Source organism: Pezoporus wallicus, unplaced genomic scaffold, assembly GCF_028554395.1.
Source record: "Pezoporus wallicus isolate ANWC-B61680 ecotype Strahan unplaced genomic scaffold, APGP_CSIRO_Pwel_v1 contig_8042, whole genome shotgun sequence".
Classification (NCBI taxonomy): Eukaryota; Metazoa; Chordata; class Aves; order Psittaciformes; family Psittacidae; genus Pezoporus; species Pezoporus wallicus.
Window position 1 is genome coordinate 915,628 of NW_026639380.1, and position 19,894 is coordinate 935,521.

Consider the following 19,894-nt stretch of genomic DNA (forward strand, 5'->3'; position numbering starts at 1 on the left):
ATGCAAGGCAAAACCTAGTTCCTTCAGGAACTAGGTTTGTTTAACTTAAAGAAGAGAAAGCTAACAGGGATGTAGTTTCAGTTTCCCAGTACCTAGATGGTAGTTCTAGAGAAAATGAATATATTCTCTTCAGAGCAATGCACAGTGACAGGACAAGAGCTTGTGTAAGTTGTTTTAGCAGAAAGGCTTTCTGGAAATCCCTCTTACCTTGACAACTTAAACATTGAATAGGTTGTTTAGAGAAGTGGTCAAATCACCTGAACTGCAAATACTCAAAGCATGACATGGTAAGCCCTAGGTTACCTAATCTTGATAAGTGTTGACAGCCCACATAAATTATCTGACATCAACATAAGGTTGAGCCAGATCATGTACAGAGGTCCATTTCAACACAGACTTTTTTTAAGATTCTGTGATTATGTTTCATGTGTCAGAAAAAAATGCATTACTTCTGATAATTACTGCTCCACCTTTGAGTTCCTATCTGAGCATGCCATTAACATGGTTATCCCTGTGATCATCAGCTTCCTGCTGGGGCAGAATTCTTCTTCCCACCTCTGAAATGATGAACTTTTTTATATCTTGTATGATTTATTTGCTTTTCAGCATCCTGAGCCAGGGCTGATTTCAGTGCATTTCTTCGTATCTCAGTATAACCAGGGAAAAGCCCAGTGGTTATTTTTTGTTCTGTACAGCTGCATAATCAACAAGGCGATTATTGCATGTTCATTCTTCTAGGAGAAAGAAATTTATCGATGGCCAATCAAAGAATCACTAAAAACTATGCTGGCATGGGGATGGCGAATTGAAAGAACACGAGAGGGAGATTCCATGGCACTGTATAATCGGACACGTCGCATATCTCAAACCAGTCAAGTGAGCCATTTTATTAAAAACTTATTTTAAAAAAGGCATGCAAAATCTGCTCTTGACCTTCAATTTTACTAGCAATGAAATAAATCTGTAGCATAAAAAAATCAGAAAGAATTTTTCACAAGCAATTGTGCAACTCTGAAGATTAGTTTGGATTTATATTCACTGAATCTGGAACTTTCTGTGCCTGTTCCAAAGTAATATGTTAATAAGCATTTTCAAAAAATCTGAACAATTGAAATAGGAATGTATTTGTTCACTTGAAGTTAACTATGTTACTTAGGGGAATTATTTACGTCAGCAGGTGATTACACTTTAATAGTGAGTATTGATATGATTTTAGTCTTCTATTTTTTTAATTTGGTGGCTATGGATGCCTTTAAGCCTCTTCTCTCCACTCAGCAGTCTGCATGATTTACATGTGTGAGTGGTGATATGTGTGTGAAAAATGAGCAGTTGGACCTGCCTCTCCACTCTCTCTAGACTCTAGAAAGTGTGTGATTTGATTCAACACTTGGGCTAGCACATTATGATTTGCACGCTGTAGTTGCTGTCCAAAATTCATGACTTCCAAATTTCCCAACTTTGGGGTGTTTATCATAACCAAAGACTTTACTGACTGAGGTGTTTGAATAGACTTTAAGCATAAGAAGCTCCTTAGAATTAGTAGCTTTATATGAGATTCGAATTATATTGACATATGAAACAGCATTTGTAGCTAAGATACAGTCTTTAATGAAATTCCATAGAATCATAGAATCATAGAATAGTTAGGGTTTGAAAGGACCTTAAGATCATCTAGTTCCATCCCCCTTGTCATGGGCAGGGACACAGGGACACCTCGCACTAAACCATTCCACCCAAGGCTTTGTCCAACCTGCCCTTGAACACTGCCAGGGATGGAGCATTCACAACCTCCCTGGGCAACCCATTCCAGTGCCTCACCACCCTAACAAGAAAGAATTTCCTCCTTATATCCAATCTAAACTTCCCCTGTTTAAGTTTTAACCCATTACCCCTTGTCCTATCACTACAGTCCCTAATGAAGAGTCCCTCCCCAGCATCCTTATCGGCCCCCTTCAGATACTGGAAGGCTGCCATGAGGTCTCCACGCAGCCTTCTCTTCTCCAGTGTGAACAGCCCCAACTTTCTCAGCCTATCTTTATAAATTTACCAGAAGCTTTTGAAGCCTAAAATATTTCTGTATTTCAGAGTACACTATCATATTAACACTCATCATGTGCTTAAAATGTGTTGTGCCATCATTTCCACAAACACAAAATAGCATTTTCCTAGGTTCAGCTGAGAATTGTTAAGAGTATTTAATCAGGATATTTGTGTCAATGTAACAATGCTTGAATTTTTTGCTGTAGAAAGCATTACTTTATCAGTAATTATTTACTGTGTGCTGCTTGTACTTCCTTTGTGCTATTCTCTGCTAAAAATACCTACCTTTTAAAGGGAGGCTTTCTAACTCCTAGGCCTTGCACATCTCATATGAATTCATCTGAAAGTAATATGAGGCATGGGAACAAAATTCCAGGCGCTCTTCTTCCTAAAGTCAAATGTTCCTGTTGCAACAGAATCTATTGAAGAAAGCCCAGAAATGTCCCTTTTCTAGCCACATTTCTTGCATGAGTGGCTCACTGTCCAAGGAATCTCCATCGTTTATCCTTCTTTGAACATTTTTGTCAATTTCATGAGCAAATCTGTGTCACATTTAGGCAATAGGAAGAAAGAATGACAAAATGGTGATATTTTCTGAGTGGGGAGAAGAGATGGAAGGAAAAATATATGTATTTAGTAGAGTCTATTACTATATGTAGAAAATAGGGTTGAAAAAGCAAATTCAGATTTTTATTTTTGTCTGAATTTACCTTAAATTACATTATCTGAGATTTCTCCTGCTGAGAAAAAAAATCTAGAAAATGAGGAGGTTTAATTATGGCTCTAGTATAGCATTATTCAAAAAGAGCTCAAATCTTAAATGAGGTAAAGGGGAATTTGCATTTCAGTGGGGGAGATTTGTGTCTGATGGCTCTCTGATTTTGGAACAAAATATGTCAACCTTTGCTTAAGTTTACCAACCTTGATGTATTTTCAGTTGAGCTACATAGGATACTTCTGTTCTCCAGAGACAGACAACTGACATTTTCTTGAAAGTCTTTCATTAATTCCAGTGTCTTGTTAATGTTAACTTCTTAACAAATCCTTGTATAAATTTTCTGTTTTTCATGTTTGCCATTCAGATCTCTGTAGATACAGCCCACGGTTACACTCCTCGTGCAATTGATATGAGCAATGTCACTCTTTCCAGAGACTTACATGTAAGTCAGAAAAAATACGCCTACCCTTTTTTTTTTTTACCATTTATTTTTTCTTACCTGCTAGTTTATTTTAAAATAATTTGGTCATGCCTGATGTTACTTTTTCTTTTATTTTGGTTTGGTTTAGGTTTTTGGGGAGGTGTGTTTTGTCTTTTTCATCATTGCTCTTTGATCCTTTCTTGCTTTAAAAAACATGGTCCATGTTGAAAAGCTTCAGCTTTTGGCTGCATCTGTGGAGTCCCTGGTAAAATGGTTGGTGGTTTTAACAGTGTGATCAAACAAATGAGTATGCATGTCAACCAGGCTATATCTGTGGGTTTACAGAGAGTCTGCTGCAGCTAGCAGGAACAGTCTTGATTCAAGTCCTCTGTCTTGCTGTTGTTTGTTTTCCTTACCAAAGCCTTCAAGAGGTTCTTACTGGCTGTGTTTTGAGAATCAAGCCCTCATCTGACATTCCAGTACCCTTTCCAGATTATACTACTCTTTGTGGTTCCTCCTTTTTTGTATTACCAGTTTTCTTTTCAGCATGAGGTTTCTAATTCCTATACCCATCCTTCCCAAATTTTGTATCATAAATGTTCAGTTCAAAACTCTTGTTTGCAGTGAACCATTACAAAGCAATTGTATTGAAGCTCCCAGAGAACAAAGCATGTTATTTAATATCAACTAGAAAATTATTCTTCTTGGGGGTTAACCATTGCAACACATATCACTAACCTCTCAATTTTTGTAAGGCTATGGCTGAGATGATGGCTGAAAACTACCATAACATATGGGCAAAGAAAAAGAAAATGGAACTTGAAGCTAAAGGTAATATTAATTATAAGGTATTTACAGTATTTTTTATTTGAGAAAACAGATTAAAAAAAAAAAGGAACAGCAAAGTTAAGTTGCCAAAGAAGGAATAACAAAGTATCTATTCTTAATTAAATATTTCGTCATTTTTAGTGCAATGAAGTTTTTGTAGTACTGAGTCTAACAGTTCCTTTTGAAGTAGTTTACCTATTCAAATACATCAAAGAAATAGAAGTCAAAGCTTATAAATTAATTTAAGCTACAAGAATACATTTTCCTTCTAGCATTAATCTTTCAGTGTATTGCCCAATGAGCTCTGATTTAATCTGAATTCTTTTATTGCAGGTAGGTCTAAAAGGGTGTTTACTAAGAAGTGCATGTATCATTTATTGAATTTAAAAGTGGATAAACATCTAGAGCAGATTTTTGATTCCATGTAAATATTGCAGTGCTCCATGACCTCTGCTTCCCTAAATAAAAATTTCATTATGTATTGTGTAACTTATTGTTTGAAATCAGATTATTGCCTCTAAGCAGCACTTCAGTGACAGCAATGTACAGTGTTTTTAGTGTTATGCAAAAGAGAATAGTACTAAGAAAGCTAGAGGTGGCTAGTGAATGAGGGAGAAGCTTCTAATGGAGGGTTTCTTCATGTGAAATGTCAGCTGAGCAAAACCTGGCCCTCAAGGCCTCAAGACTGTGCGGCTTTTCCTACAGTATATACATATACTAATCTTGATTTTTTTTCCTTTATTTTATGTGTGTGTAAAAACCCATCAGACTTGCCCACTGGATTACCATTTTGCATACATTTACCTGGATGCAGGCAGGACTAATAGAAGATTTTAGAATACGTGGCTTACAAAATAACCTAAGGATACGTCTCCCAATATTTTCTTAAGGAAATGTATTCCTGTTTTTTAAAAATATTTTTACTAGAGACTTACTGTTGTCTTTTTTTCTGAGATAAGTCTGATTACAATTTCCGGGCATTTTGTAGCAATTAGCATAGGGATAGATTGTGTTCTGCTATCTGATGGTGGTTTTAGAAGGCGAAATCCTGAGAATGATGCTCTTCATGAAGATATTTATAGTAATAATGGTAACTTTATTTCCCTCCTAGTTTAACTACCTGCATTCAGAGAGGTATCAATAGAACAGCTATTTGTAAGCAATAGAAATGCAGTTTATTCTGTTTACATCTGTTTTGGCAGTATTCCTTTGATCAGATTAGGCAATTGTCTGAACCACGTTTGAATAATGTACTTTTAATTTTCTATCTTTATTATTGTAAAGTAGAATCATACAATTTTTATATATTTTCAAATACATGTATGTGTTGCTAAACCCCATTAACTCTTTTTGCTGTCATCAGAAACTTTAAAGGCAGGATTCTGTTTGTGTGTGTTAATATATTTGTTTATATCTTGGTTTTCTTATGAAGTGATGTTATTTGCTGAAATATTTTCAGCTGTATTAAATAAAGTTGTAATTGTAATACATGTTCATAACAGTTAAGCACTTTTTTCTTCTTTAAGAGTTTTTGCAGTATGTTCAAAATATTTAGCTGGTACTTGCACCATTTGATTATATTAGAACTATGTTTGCAGCCACACCTAAAGTTTGTATCTGAATATTTTTTAGGTTTCAGACATAAAAGTGCATTATTGTTATTTCAGACTAGATTTTACTGTAATGTGCTATGTATTAATATAACAGCTTTTACATAATGGCACCATGTCAACAGATAACTCTTTAACTGCTTTTTAATTATGAATTCTCTTGATGTTCTATAGTAGGAGGAGGCAACCATCCTCTTCTTGTTCCTTACGATACACTCACAGCCAAAGAAAAAGCCAAGGACCGAGAAAAAGCACAGGATATTCTGAAATTCCTACAGATTAATGGATATGTTGTCTCCAGGTAATACTCTGTTCACTGTTAGCACCACAGGAAGTTCCTAATATCCTTCAGTAGCTAGTTAGCTTGGGATTTTTTGTTTTGTTTTGGGTTTTTGAGTTGTTATGTTTTTTTGTTTTGGTTTGGTTTTTTTTGAGCTTTTTTAATTAAAGAAAAGACCTATGTTTGTTTTAAGGTTTCAGGACCTGAGAGTAAGGATAAGTTTCATACAAAACGTTGTAATGATGGATTTTGGAGTTAGTAGCAGGAGGTTTGGAAGGTGCAAGCAGGGTTTTGCAGAATCTCTGCGCGTCTTCTGCCTCTCCTCTCAACTCTGCAGCATGGTGTTTCTATCTGGGGTGTCTCCACACATCCAACTATTAGTAAACTTGTTAATTTTCTACAAGTGAGAGATTTATGAAGTCTTCATTACAGGTCAGGTACATGTACCTATATAGGAATTTCCAGGTAATTGCTTTGATGAGACAGTTTTATTTCTAAAATGTACTTCTTTCTTTTAAATGAGTTACTCTGTAGTGTTATTATAATATTTTAAAAGAGAAAAGTGATGTTTTTAAAAGTTGGGTTTTTTAAGCAATCAATATAGTGAATAAATGTAGTAATCAAAGGAGTTCACAATTCAGAACTTATACATGCTATTCTCTGCAGAATAACATGCATAATTCCTTTTAGGTTTTTGTATGACATATTTGTCTACTAAATGCAGTTTGAGTGAAATTTTAATTAAGTTGGATGCTTGTCTGCCTATCAGCATCACTTAGGAAATGTGAGTCACTAGGAAAGGCTGAAAGCATATCTGAAATTTTTATGACTTGAAAATTAGTAAGTGAATGAAACAGTCACAGAGGTGGATTTAAGTAATCATTGTGAATTAATTAGCCTAGCACATCTACTTAAAATCTGCCTACTTCCTTTCTTTTATATCATGTGTGAAATTCAGCCCATTTATAGCATCCTACAGTTAATCTAACAGTTCTAGGTAAAATTTTTTAGGGTGCCTGGAATAATTCAATTTACTTCCTTTCACTGGAGTAGGATGTATAAAAAAGGCTGTCACTCAGCAAAGGTTTCTTTCTCATCCCCTGTCAAAATGACAAAAGACTCCTCAGGTGATTCAATGTTACATGTTCCTTTTTTGACTAATACTTGGAAAATAACTGAGTACTAATGCACCTGGTGCATCTGACACTGGGGTGGCTGACTCTGTTGCTGGTTAAGCACAGGCTCTTCATTAAAGTCCTTAAAGTCCTGATCCTGCAGAATCAAGGCATATGTCATTGCCAGCTTGTTGCTAGCAGACATCAGCCCACATCATGGAACCAGCCTCTGCAAATTCATACTTACTGAAAGAAGGTACACTTGTCATATTAAACTAGTAACTATCATGATACATAGAATCATAGAATCATAGAATCATAGAATAGTTAGGGTTGGAAAGGATCTTAAGATCATCTAGTTCCACGGGCAGGGATACCTCCCACTAAACCATGTTGTCTTGGGTTCAGCGCTGAGCCCAGGACAGTACTGGAAAAAGTAAGCTGCAATTCCATCACTTTGTTTCTCCCATTTTTCACAAATGCTGTGTAGCAATTCAGAGTTTTTCCACTACCAACTGTCTTTTTGAAAAAAAGTCATGATGAGGGAGATGAGATTTACTTCTGGTTTGATTGTTTAAATCAAATATTTTAGCAGTTTCAAAAACCCTTACCCAAGAATCAGTCCCTGGAGGGAAATACAAGACAGTAATGTCTTACAAGCATGGGAAAGAAATTACAATGATACTGGATTAATCTGTTTGATTGACTAGTCTAATTTTACTGTAACATTCTACTTGGAAAATCTGAATTGTATCTTAAAAAATTGCTTATAATCTAAATAAGTGTAGAGTTTACTTCACAGAACAGTTCTGATGCTAGTAAGCAGTTAATCATTACTAGAGAATGTGACATCAGACTACGTGGAGAGGTAAGACTACTTTGAGTCCTTCTACATGTGTGAAAATTGAGTTTCTCCTTTTTGCAGAGGACTTAAGGACCTGGAATTAGACACGCCTTCCATTGAGAAACGCTTTGCCTACAGTTTCCTTCAACAACTTATAAGATATGTGGATGAAGCCCATCAGTATATTCTGGAGTTTGGTATAGTACTTCTTGTACATTTTCTTAAGATTTTTTAGCTAACATGTTTGATAGTATAAAAAGAAAACCTAGTTATTTTTAAAAAATACACCTTCTTAGACTAGGGGTTTTCCCTCTAGTTTACTATAGTTGATAAAAATCATGGATTTTGGAAAATTATGTAGTTTGCATTCATTCCAGTTTCCCATATTCATTGCCATTTCCTATGTTCGTTCATCAGATAAGAAGTGTTAAGCCAAAATTTGACTTTCATTATTTAAAAAGAAAACTAGCTGCACCACTGTATTTGTGCACAAACTGATCTCTCACATGTGAACATTAGTATTTACTATTTGTACGTAACCCTTTTTCACAGAGCAAATTAAACCAGTCATTTGTACTGTCCTGATTTTTTTTTTTTTTTTTTTTTTTTCCTGGAGGAGGAAGCAGAGAAACCTCTTTCACAAAAAATCCTACAATGGAACCTTCTTTCATGAACACCCAGCATACGTTTTGTCAACAGTGCTATCAAGGAACAAATTAACTTGATCTGCTTTTGTTAAAGGTTTTTTTTTTTCTTAAAAAAAAAAAAGTTTGGTGACCCAAGTCAGCTTCTCATATGAGGACTTAAAGCCAAAAAACCTGGCCAGATGCAGCTTCTGCGTGGCCACGGGAGTTGCAATGCCGCATAACATAAACTGCCTCATGTCTAGGCACAGATAGTGTAACTTGACAGTATTAATGGCAGGAACAGCAGGGAGATTGAATATATCAATGCTTGTCCAAAACCCTATCTAGTTTTAAAGTGGGAATTATTACATTTACAAATTAGTATATGATATGCTTATTTACAGTAGGGAAAGTCTGGCTTTGGTAATTCATTGTGATACTTCTGCAGCTAAAGCCTGATTATTGTGGCTTCATTCTACTTAATTATATAGATTTGGCCTAACTGCAAGAATGATAATGAATAAATATTGAAACAATGTTAGAGCAAATATCACTTGTGTCCCTCAGTGGATTAGTAAAAAGAAGATAATAAAGAATAAATAGTGTGTGAGCTGTACTGGGTGATTTCTTTAAAGAGTATTTGATTTTTATTTTTATAGTTATGTGGAAGTGAAGCTATTTTAGTTTTATTTGGTTAGTACTAAATATTTAATTTTTTTTTCTGTAGACAAAGTCCACAAATAAATAGCAGAAATTTGGAAATTCTGTTTCTCCTGGGAACAACTGGAGAAAGGTGTTCCATTAGAATCCGAGTTTAGGCTTCCAAATTGCCACCAATAACTAGAAAACAAAAAATATAAGACTAGATTTGTATCTCACAAAAATATCCAAACCTCTGGACTACATCTACATTTTTATGGAGATTTGAACAATTATTCTTTACACATTTTATTTCTGTTACTTCTCATGGGGTAGTCATAAAATGCCACTTTAACTAGTGTGTACTGTTTGTGATATTTTAAATCTGCACTGAAAGTGGTATTATTTGTTTATAGTGTACATTTTAAAAAATCCAGAGTAGACTAATTAGGACATATGACAGGGACCTTAATTTTCTTCTCTCTGCAGATGGTGGCAGCAGAGGCAAAGGAGAGCACTTCCCATATGAACAAGAAATCAAGTTTTTTGCCAAAGTACAGTATATCTTTGCTTATTCTTTGTCAACATAGTAAGTAGTTGAAGTGAGAAAGTATTTATTAGTGAACATGATTATTGTTCTTATAGTTGCACTTTTCTGTGTTAAATTCATCATTTTATTAATTAAAAACAGTAGTAATAAAAATACCTTGAAAATACTGTAGTATGAAGTCTAGATGTCAAAAAACCCCACAGGACTATATTTTTATTCTCATTATTTCCTTACTCATTGATATGCAGCTACTCATATGATGTTAATCATAACCTATCTTTTCTGTTTACTAGCCTAGTCTAATTCTGCAGATTTTTCACTTTTACAGTGTTCAGGCAGATAAATGTGAGTTATAGTTACTGGAATTAATATAGCTATGTATCTGTCAGTGTCATCTTATTTCTTCCCTTGTTTTAAAACCGTGTTGATGTCTCCATCGTGGAATCTCAGAATAGCTGAAGTTGGAAGGGCCCTCTGGAGTTCATCTAGTTAAACTTCACTACTCAAGCAGTGTCACCTGGACCAGGTTGCCCAGGACCATCTCCAGATGGCTTTTGGATATCTGCAAGGGCAGAGACTACAGTCTCTCTGTGCAACCTGTGTCAGTGCTCAGTCATCCTCACCATAAAAAAGTGTTTCCTGATGGTCAGAAGGAACTTGTCGGGTTTCAGTTTGTGCCTATTGACTCTGGTCCTGTCACGTGGCACACTGAATAAGGGCTGGCTCTGTCTCCTCTACACCTTCCCTTCAGATGTTTATACACATTGATGAGGTCCTTCCTGAACATTCTCCAGGCTAGAGTCCCAGCTCCCTCAATTTCTCCTCATGCAGTTCCTTAAAATGATCTTTGTGGTCCTTCACTGAACTCTCTCTCCAGTATATCGATGTTTCTCTCATACTGGGGAACCCAGAAGCAGACAGCACTTCAGATGTGCTGAGAGTAAGAATCACCTCCCTGGACCTGCTAACAGCTCTGTCTAATGCAACCCAGTATGTTGCTGGCTGCCTTTGCAGGGAGGGTGCACTGGTCATGGTCATTTAACTGTGCACTGAGATCCAGTGTCTTTCTCTGCAAAGTTGCTTTCCTGCTGGTCAACCTTCAGCTTGCAGCTTTTGCTGCATTTTCCAACCTTGATATCCTTGCAGTAAATTGTAATCTTGATAACTTAAAGCAATTCCATGTGGTACTATTTGCCAAGGTCACTGAGTCTAAAGCTAACATTCCACCTTCTTTTGGACCATGCTCCAAAAAGAAAGCAATTTCAGATTTTCATATTGGCTGGGTTTTTTGGATCTCCACCTGGCTGACACCTGCAGTGGGCACTGAATAATGATGACCACATGAAGTAAACAGGAAGGCTTTTGTGGACAAGCCTTTGATAAGTAAGGATGTTTGGGGAGTTTTATTTGGTAGCGTCTAGAGTTAAGTGCCATTAGTGCGTTGATAGTTGTAGCTGAATTTTTCTTATACCTACATTAAAAGGCATGAGGAGTTGTGTATGTGCATGTGGTATTGGAAAAATCCAAAATTGTGAGATGAAATTAAATTATACTTTCCGCTTTGTACTTCTCCTAAAAAAAACCAACACAGATTAAGTCCCAGAGATAATATGGATTATTTTTTTCTGCTGCTTTCCTGATGACATTTTAAGTGCCTTGAATACTAAATTCAGTGAGAAATAGACATTAAAGAAAAAATACATAGGGACTTTAAAACAGAAAACATATTTGAAATCTCCTGCCTTTAGTTGTCTTATAGAGAAAAATACAGAACATAGTAAAGAAAGCCCTGAGATAACTACTTCTTTCTGATACAATTTCAGGTTGTGCTTCCTTTGATTGATCAGTATTTTAAAAATCATCGCCTGTATTTCTTATCTGCAGCAAGTAGGCCTCTCAGCAGTGGAGGCCATGCCTCTAACAAAGAGAAAGAAATGGTGACAAGGTAAAACTTAATATTAATGTGTGTGCACATGTGTGTTTGACTTTAAACAGCAGCAGTTGATTGTAGCCAAGTGAGAAGTGATGTGGGAGGCGCAGAAATATTTTTATGAAAATGCAAATTAAACCTTTTTCACTTTCTTTTCCATTTAAGTAAATTCATTTCATAAAATGAAGAGAGGAGTACAGTTATGATTATATGCTGTTTTAAAGGCAGTGGTGATGATTTTAGCATGCAGGGAACTTGAATTTAGTATTATGTACAACAGCCTGTGGCTCAGGCTATAACACTGTGTATCAGTTTTCAGTGCTGGAAATAGGTATATACTGAAATCATTATTCCTGAAAAATTTTGTGGTAGATTTAAAGCCTAAACTTATTTATAACTGAGTTTCAGTAAGTATCAATATTACTGTCTGACATAAAAAGTGAAAGAACAGAGATTTGCATTTTTTCTACTCTTTGGTTTTCTAAACAGTAATAATAATAGTAACATGACAGAAATATCCACTTGATCCTTTCTCTGAAGTTATCCCTTTTTGGGCTTTCTCGTTATGATATGTTTTCACCTAATTTCACTTCTGGTGAATTGAAACTTGTATTTCCCATTTAGTAAGGTGGACTACAAGATTCATGCAGGACCTACTGCATAGCTGTATGTACAGGTTTCATGATTGCATTCTTGGCTGTTACTAGGTACTTAAACATGCAAAACTGAATTGCTGTTTTTTGAGGCTGATAGCCAATTGCTGGTTATACAGACGTGGGGTTTGCAAGATTTTATGAATACTGAGTGAAGTTTTTAGCAACAGTACTGAGCATAAGTAAATAGTGGCTGTCTTGGCTGTGTATCATCTCATGGACTAACTTGATCTGGCAGCTAATCCTGAATGGCATTCTTCAAAGAACTAAAAAACTCTATCAAAATACGTCAATCCAGATAATTTTCCACTCTGTGAGCTGCTGTTTTCTGTCTGTAATGTCCTGTATAACAATATTTTCACAGCTGTTATGTCATACCAGTAAACCCCATACTTCTGGAATATATCAAACATGGATGTATCAACATGCCTACTGTGTAGATTCAGGACTTCTGCACACATGCTGTCTAGGTGTATGAGATTCCTGAACATGTATCCGAGCAAAAGGATCAGAGCTGCTGCCATACTTATTTGAATTACCTGCCATCCGGAAGTGTCAGCCAAAGAGAAGCAAACACATGCAGGGAAACCTTGGATGAATGCTAGCTATAACCAGGGCTATTGAGCAATTTGTTTCTTAATTATCAACAGGCAAAGATTATAGAAACTAAATTATATGGTCCACTTCCCGAAGGGCTCTTTTGGTCCATTTTCGTAGACCCACAAAAATTATTTTTTTTTTTCGTTTTCCTGCCCTGGTCCCCCTACCTGCCCTCGGTATTGTAGGGAGTTTGCCAAAGCTGAATTGTGGATTTGATTTTTCCCTTTAGATTTATTTGAGTCCAACTCGTACATAGGATTTTCTTCAAGCTAAGGGCAGTTCCTGGCTGCTTTTTTTTTTCCAATTAAGCTTGCATTTGTTAAGCTATGGAAGAGTATAAATGTGGGTATTGATGATGCAATGACAGTGTTAAATGCGGCAGCCATTTTGTGGTCAGCAAACATGCTAAATCCAGATTTATTCTGCGGGGAAACTGGGGTCAGACCTCTTCCTGAAATGTGGTATCATCTTGTTTGTAAGCAGCCTCTTCAGGATTGGGCTTTTTGCATTTCTCATTCATCCATCTTACAAGTCCTTGTACTATTACAGTTCTATAATATTAGTTCTGGACAACAATCTAAGTACTGGTCATTTGGACATTTTATTTATTTGTTTAACCTGAACTAATTACACTGGAGATAATAGGTTCAGTCTGACTGTGAAAACATGGCATCTGCTGAAAGCTGTGGTCAGTTGCGCAACATCTGTGCTTTAGAACGTAAGAGACTGTGAGCTCTTTTACTGTCTTTGTTAGAATGGACACAGGTTTTATATGACACTAACATGCTTCTATACAGCTTTTCCTGTTGGATTGGGTGAGCCAGGTTTCTCATAAAAGAATATATAGTTTATGTTTGCCTCGTGGACTAAAAAGTGAACAGACATCCCTGAACATGCACCAATGAGACTCATTTCTAAAACAGAGAAGCTGCTGTTGCTGTAGTGGATCATTGTGCACTGGCTAATTAGCTGGATTCAACACCACATTCACCTGGCTGTTCTGATTTTGGACATGTTTCCGTTTGGCACCCTGTCAATGGAACAACATGTTCAGATCTCATCCATAATCTGTGCAGACATGCTTATGGTGTCTTTTGCTTTTAAATCAGAGGTTGATAACTAGCCTGTGTGCCTAGTAATTAAATAGCTTAATAAAATGACATGATATTGTTCATGTCATTTATAGCAGATGAGGGGGTTTGCAGCATAAAAATAACACCAAAATTGATGTTGCTGTTAGGGACAATACTCAGAATGAACTGGATCATAAAGACTGAGCTAAGCCCTCCTAAATTTGGAGGCCAGTTCAATTTGGGTAGGGCAGTGTGCTTCTGCTTCTATGAATTAACGTAAAACTTCATTTTTCATTCTCCTGAATGGGGCACTGCTCATCAGCACAGGAAGTAATTCAAACACGTGAAAGAAATCATTGATCACATCCATTTCTGTTGGTTTTTTATCCATGTAAGATGCTATTTCTCATGTCAAGTGTGTTTAAAAAGCAATGTATTTGAAAAGAAATCCTCACTGTGTTCGGGATGACAAGATCCAAATTGGACTAGTTAAACATTTGCCATCAGACACTTCAATTAATCTGATTTGTTTATCTTTTGTTTTCAAATTGTCAGTGGTATCCTGAATAGCACACTGACCACGTTTTACTTCTTCAAGCTTCAATGGTTATTTCCTTGTGGGTTATTATATAGGACGCTTTTATATTAATTAGCTTTGCTTTTAAATTTTTTTTGTTTCTTTAATTATAATATGTGCTTATTTAACCATGTCTGTTAAGGATATGCACTTAAAAACTCTTTCTTTAGTACTGTCCCACATTCTGCTCAGATAATTGATTCTTTCTGCGTGACATCATGTTGCTTTTCCTGCTCATATATCAGCTGTTATTTTTTCTTTCTCCCTTCCTCCCTCCTTATTTTTTTTCCTTTTCCCTTCTTTTCTCTTTTATTTTTCTTTTGTCTTCAGCCTGTTCTGCAAACTTGGAGTTCTTGTCAGGCATAGGATTTCACTGTTTGGTAAGGAGACCCTTGACAAATACTAGCATGGCAATCACTTGGTTTTCTTTGCCATTTTTGCATTGTGTTATGTGCTGCTTTGTTGCATGCTGCATGGCTGAAATGCATGGTCTTCACAGACCACTAATTGTTTAGGCTGATAGATCACAGAATTTGTTAGATGAAATAAAAAGCTTTGTAGTTACCAGTTTGGGTTTTTTTTTATTTAGTTGTCCGTGTGTCTTAACTAATACCTGGATTTCATTATCCTACCAAGGAATTTTGCTGAGTTAATTATAATTACTAATTTGTTATTTTATTTTAAATTGTTTGGGGAAAACAGAGCATCAGAACTGCACATTTGTATTGGAAAGTCATTAAGGACAATTTGTAGTGGGCTGAAATGCTTAGTTATGTTCTGTGGAATTCTTAAATATTCCCAGATGTGCTTGACTCCACATACGCATGTGTACTATCTTTCTCGTATTATGTGAATCTATCAGGAGCTCGGTGTTTGTCTTATACTATGTGAAAATCACTTAATTGAAGTATATTTGAAGTCTCTATCAAGTGCATATATTATATGCAGTGTGTGGCACAGTCATTTACTCTGCAATTTTTTCTTATGCCATGATGATAGGATAGTTGAAATAGTACATCATATGCATATATAGCTTCTGTGAGGGACGCATCGCAAACTTCAGCATCCATGAACGTACCTAATTGGGTAATTATCTAGCAGATTAGAATTTGATTGAGATAACATGCATCTAAATCAATTCCTGCATATTTCATTCAATTTGAAGGGAAGGAACTCACTTGCTGCAGCAGTGTGGTGTTTAAAAAATCTTACAGACCATTATGAAAACCATTAAACTAAGAAGAAAGATTGGAAGTTATTTTGGGATATCGCTTTTAAATATATTTTGGGATGAGCTGAGTGGATTTGCCTGTAAAGCCAAAAGATCATAGGAGGAATGGAGTTATTTCTGCAGCTGTGTGGCATTGTTGCAGCTTTTTCTGAAGGGTGGAGTATGTCACAAACGTACACATAAGCTCTGGTTTATACCCCAGGTTGTTTCTTCAAAGAATGAACTAGCTCAGGTATACTATTAAAATTTTGCAAATCTTTTTTATTATTGTGTGAATTTATTTTTATGACTTTTTTTTCCCCTAAAATGAGTAACAGCTAAAGTGAAAAATCTAAGTCAATGTAACTTTCTTCAGTATTAAAGGAAAGATCTTTTCAATTCCACATCTCAGTTTGTTCATTTCCTGCTGTGTGGCTGGGTCCAAATGGTAGAAGGAGATAACATAAGATGGGATCAGATGAGTATTCACTATGACTACAGTTTTTACCTCCTTTCCTAGTGTACTATAACCAACAGAATACAAACCCCTTATGCCAACACAGAAGTTACTGTCATTTTTACGTGAGTTATGATGTAAGACTCTGGAGCATGGTTGTTTACTGTGGAACTACTAACAGAAGTCAAAGTTATCTTACAGTTTGCCTTACCATGACAGGGAATTACATCATGTTAGAAAACCTGATCAAAAGAGTTGCACTTACTCCAGCAGAGACAAGGACTGTATAGAAGAAGGGACAGCTCATAAGGACAGCCTCTGAGCACAGCTGGGGCCTAGAAAGTTATTTCTGTGTTTTGGGGGCATCTTGAATGAGCAAGAGTTGCTTGATAATAACCTTTATGGATAGAGTAGGGGATTTGCTATAACTGAGAGCAACGTGCTGTATAGTTTTGCTATGTATTACTGTGTTCTGTATTACTGTGAATTTGAATGGCACTTCTGAAGACACAGCTGCATGTTTGAAAGTGATTAGTAAATTCATGTTGCTTAAGCTGTATATAGAAGTCTTGATAAAATGGGAAATTATGCAAGTCTTACAGAATGAATTTACACAGTTAATAGCATTTGATATCTAAGAGGGTCGCTGAGATTATGGAATTGTAATTTAGCATAGAATTATTATTTCTTTACACTGTGAAATAATTTACTGTTTGAGATCTGTAGGTGTGCATCAGTAAGACTACCGATTTACTTTAATTACTATTAGTGGGCTGAATTTGAAAGGTTTTAGTGAGTAATTTTGGTGAATTGAGCATTTGAATTTCTGTTTTCTCAATTTAAAACCCAAATTTGTATGACTAGTTTGATTCACATTTTATATTGTTTAAATATTCAGTAAGGCATTTTTTTTCTGGAATGGGTTGCCCAGAGAAGCTGTGGATGTCCCATCCCTGGCAGTGTTCAAGGCCAGGTTGGACAGGTCGTTGAACAACTGGGTCTAGTGGAAGGTGTCCCTGCCTGTGGCAGGGGGGTTGGAACTAGATGATCTTTAAGGTCCCTTCCAACCCAAACCAGTCTGTGATTCTATAAAAATATGTGAGATTTTTTTTTTTTTTAATCTTTATATTAATAACGCACAGTCATGAAATAAAAATTAGCTGGGTAAGGTAAGAAAGGCCTGGGTTTGCTCGCCCAGTTTGGGGAAATTAGAGCAATTAATCAGGGGAGTTCCTAAAAAAGAGCTAGAAGGCTTTTTCTTAATTCAGTCATCCTGAATTTATAAGTGTCTTTCCAGTAAGGCATCTTGGAATCTATATGCATTGCACTTTCACAATACAGCAGCAGTTCTTCCCACCTGATATAATATTACAGCTCTCTAGAATATGTAGGACTGCGCCTCAGATTATTAAAGAAACTCAGTTGTGCAGTTCATGTGATCAACGGTGTTTATAATACATGCTGAAAAGTGATCCAACTGTTAAGCTTATATTTATACTAGCTCCTGGGATACTTCTAGCCTCAAAACTCTTCAACTTATGTGGTTTAGTATTTGCATATGTCCAGCCCCTATTTTTTTTTAGTTCTGTGAAGGGTTCCCATAAGGAACAGCTGTTGTTTCAGTTCTTATCCTATTGAGTTGTACTCACCACCTCCCCTTTCATGATACAAAGGAACTTTATATACTGCGTGTTCATTTCCACATCAGTGTTCTGTATCTAGTTTTTAGGCTTCTGAAAACTAGTAATATTTTTGATTAAAGAAAAAAAATAGTATTTTTAATTTAATGAAAGCATATATATACACTGTGAAATATTGACAATAGTAATAAAACCAGTTTCCTTAGAAACCCCTTTATTTTAGGTTTCATAGCTCAGTTTTTAAAAAAAAGATGGTCTTCTGAAATTTGCTGTTGACCTCAGGTTGGAAGCAAACTGATTCTTGAAATTTTCAGTTTAAAAGGATTTTTTTTTTTTTTCAGCTGTGTCATTTTAAGGTAAAATATTTAAAATGCCTCTTTTGTGGGTTTTTGTTTTAGGAATACAGTGAAAGCAGCTGCATTCGTGACCCTGAAAAAGAGCAAGACACAGAATTTCCACTGAACCTAAACCTGTCTTTTATAGCAAATTGCATTTTCTAAGATTGCGTAACAAATCCTTCCTGAAGGAGACATTCCAGAAAAGAAGCCTCATGATAATTTTACAAGTTTGGATTTAGTGTTACATGGCTAAACTCTAGAATGTCAATCCATTTAGACTGAATGGGGCTGCATTTATCGTGGTCGTTGAATCTGTCCATCCCAGTCTGTGGAACCTCCCACACTGCAGTGTCTGCTACCAGGATATGTCTAAAGCTTGTCTGGTTTTCAGAATAACTACATAAATTTGTGACCCTTCCATCTGGTTGCAGCATACAAAGTACCTGATTACTGATAAATATATATTGCTCTTGAAATGTGTCTACATATTATAAATAAATCGCCAGTTAAAATTTTCAGGGGAGTAAGCACCTCTGTACTGCACTGTAGCATGCAGCATATACACACCTGACTGACAAATATTAAAATACTATTTCATGACAGTCTAATCCACAATCTAAGTCTGGGTTGCTTTGAGCATTTCCCTCTATCCCTCATATCATTAGAAAGTCCTGCAATATCTTCATCAGCACTGGCGCTCATATCACTAGAGCAGTACAACAGTAAGGAAAAGAACAGGCGCTGGTAAAAACTTAATCTTTTGGGGTGGGTTTTTTGTAGGACATTTTTAGGCCACCTGAGCTTTCTCATCTGGTTGCTGTATCACTGCATGACCACTGGTGCGAAGAGGGTGGGGCTGCCTGGCTAGGGGCAGCCATGGAAGCTGTGGTTCAAGTTTGTTTAATCTACTGAGGTTGAACACCGCAATATTACCTCCTAATGTGATAGCACAGAACAGCATTCTCAGTGCTGTAATAAACCCTTCACTCCTTCCTTGCAATTTATCTTTAAAAATCTCTATTTCACTGAAATAGTTACTAATTTTAGTTGTACATTTGCCTGTATTTTCAAGTGGAATAACTACCAGTGGGAAAGTATAGCACACTGTGTGCAGATTACAGTATTTTCAGAAATCCATTTTAAACAATTTGCTGCTGCCTTTTTTTTTTGTGAGAAAATGTAAATATTTTTAAGTGAGAAAAGATATTTTCATTTTTTGCAGAGATTTAGATTAAGTATTCATACATGTATTAAATAAACAGTGGATCAAATTTGCGTAGCTAAATCTGTTGATTTGAAAAGTGAACTTAGAGGGGGTTTGTACATAGCAACATCTTGGGATGTACGTATGCATATAAAGCATGTTGTGTGCCAGTTCTCTTTTTACATTCGTAAGTGTGAAAAAAACATATTATGGGAGATATATATTATGTCAGAGACTGTTACTCATGTGGGCCACACCTATTCTGCTATAAATGGCTGCAGCTCAGTGGTAACAGCAGGGAACTAACCTTTTTGATGACATTTTGTATAAATGTTCTCTTCCTGCAATAGCTTGCCAAAGTTAACAGCTTTTATGTTGCTTGAGAGGAGGAAGATATATGTTCCATAAACTTGAATCAATTAAAGCAAAACTAACAGAACTTAAATGAAAACCAGACAATACACTGCAGCTCTAATTAACCCCACATTTAAGTGCTTCCATCTTGATTGCCTCAGCTATTTTATGAGAGATGCTTTACTGC

At 36.0% G+C, this 19,894-nt stretch overlaps 1 protein-coding gene across 7 annotated transcripts in view; it reads left to right on the top strand.

The window, feature by feature from the left end:
- RYR2 (ryanodine receptor 2) overlaps positions 1-19,894 on the top strand; it is a 379,474-nt gene that overhangs the window by 276,557 nt on the left and 83,023 nt on the right. For all 7 annotated transcript variants that reach the window (XM_057414543.1, XM_057414545.1, XM_057414546.1 and 4 more), the window contains 8 exons: positions 739-876; positions 3,123-3,200; positions 3,935-4,010; positions 5,792-5,918; positions 7,938-8,053; positions 9,611-9,675; positions 11,495-11,616; positions 14,835-14,884. In XM_057414543.1, coding sequence (XP_057270526.1) covers positions 739-876; positions 3,123-3,200; positions 3,935-4,010; positions 5,792-5,918; positions 7,938-8,053; positions 9,611-9,675; positions 11,495-11,616; positions 14,835-14,884 — 772 coding nt within the window. The remainder of the gene's footprint in view (positions 1-738; positions 877-3,122; positions 3,201-3,934; positions 4,011-5,791; positions 5,919-7,937; positions 8,054-9,610; positions 9,676-11,494; positions 11,617-14,834; positions 14,885-19,894) is intronic.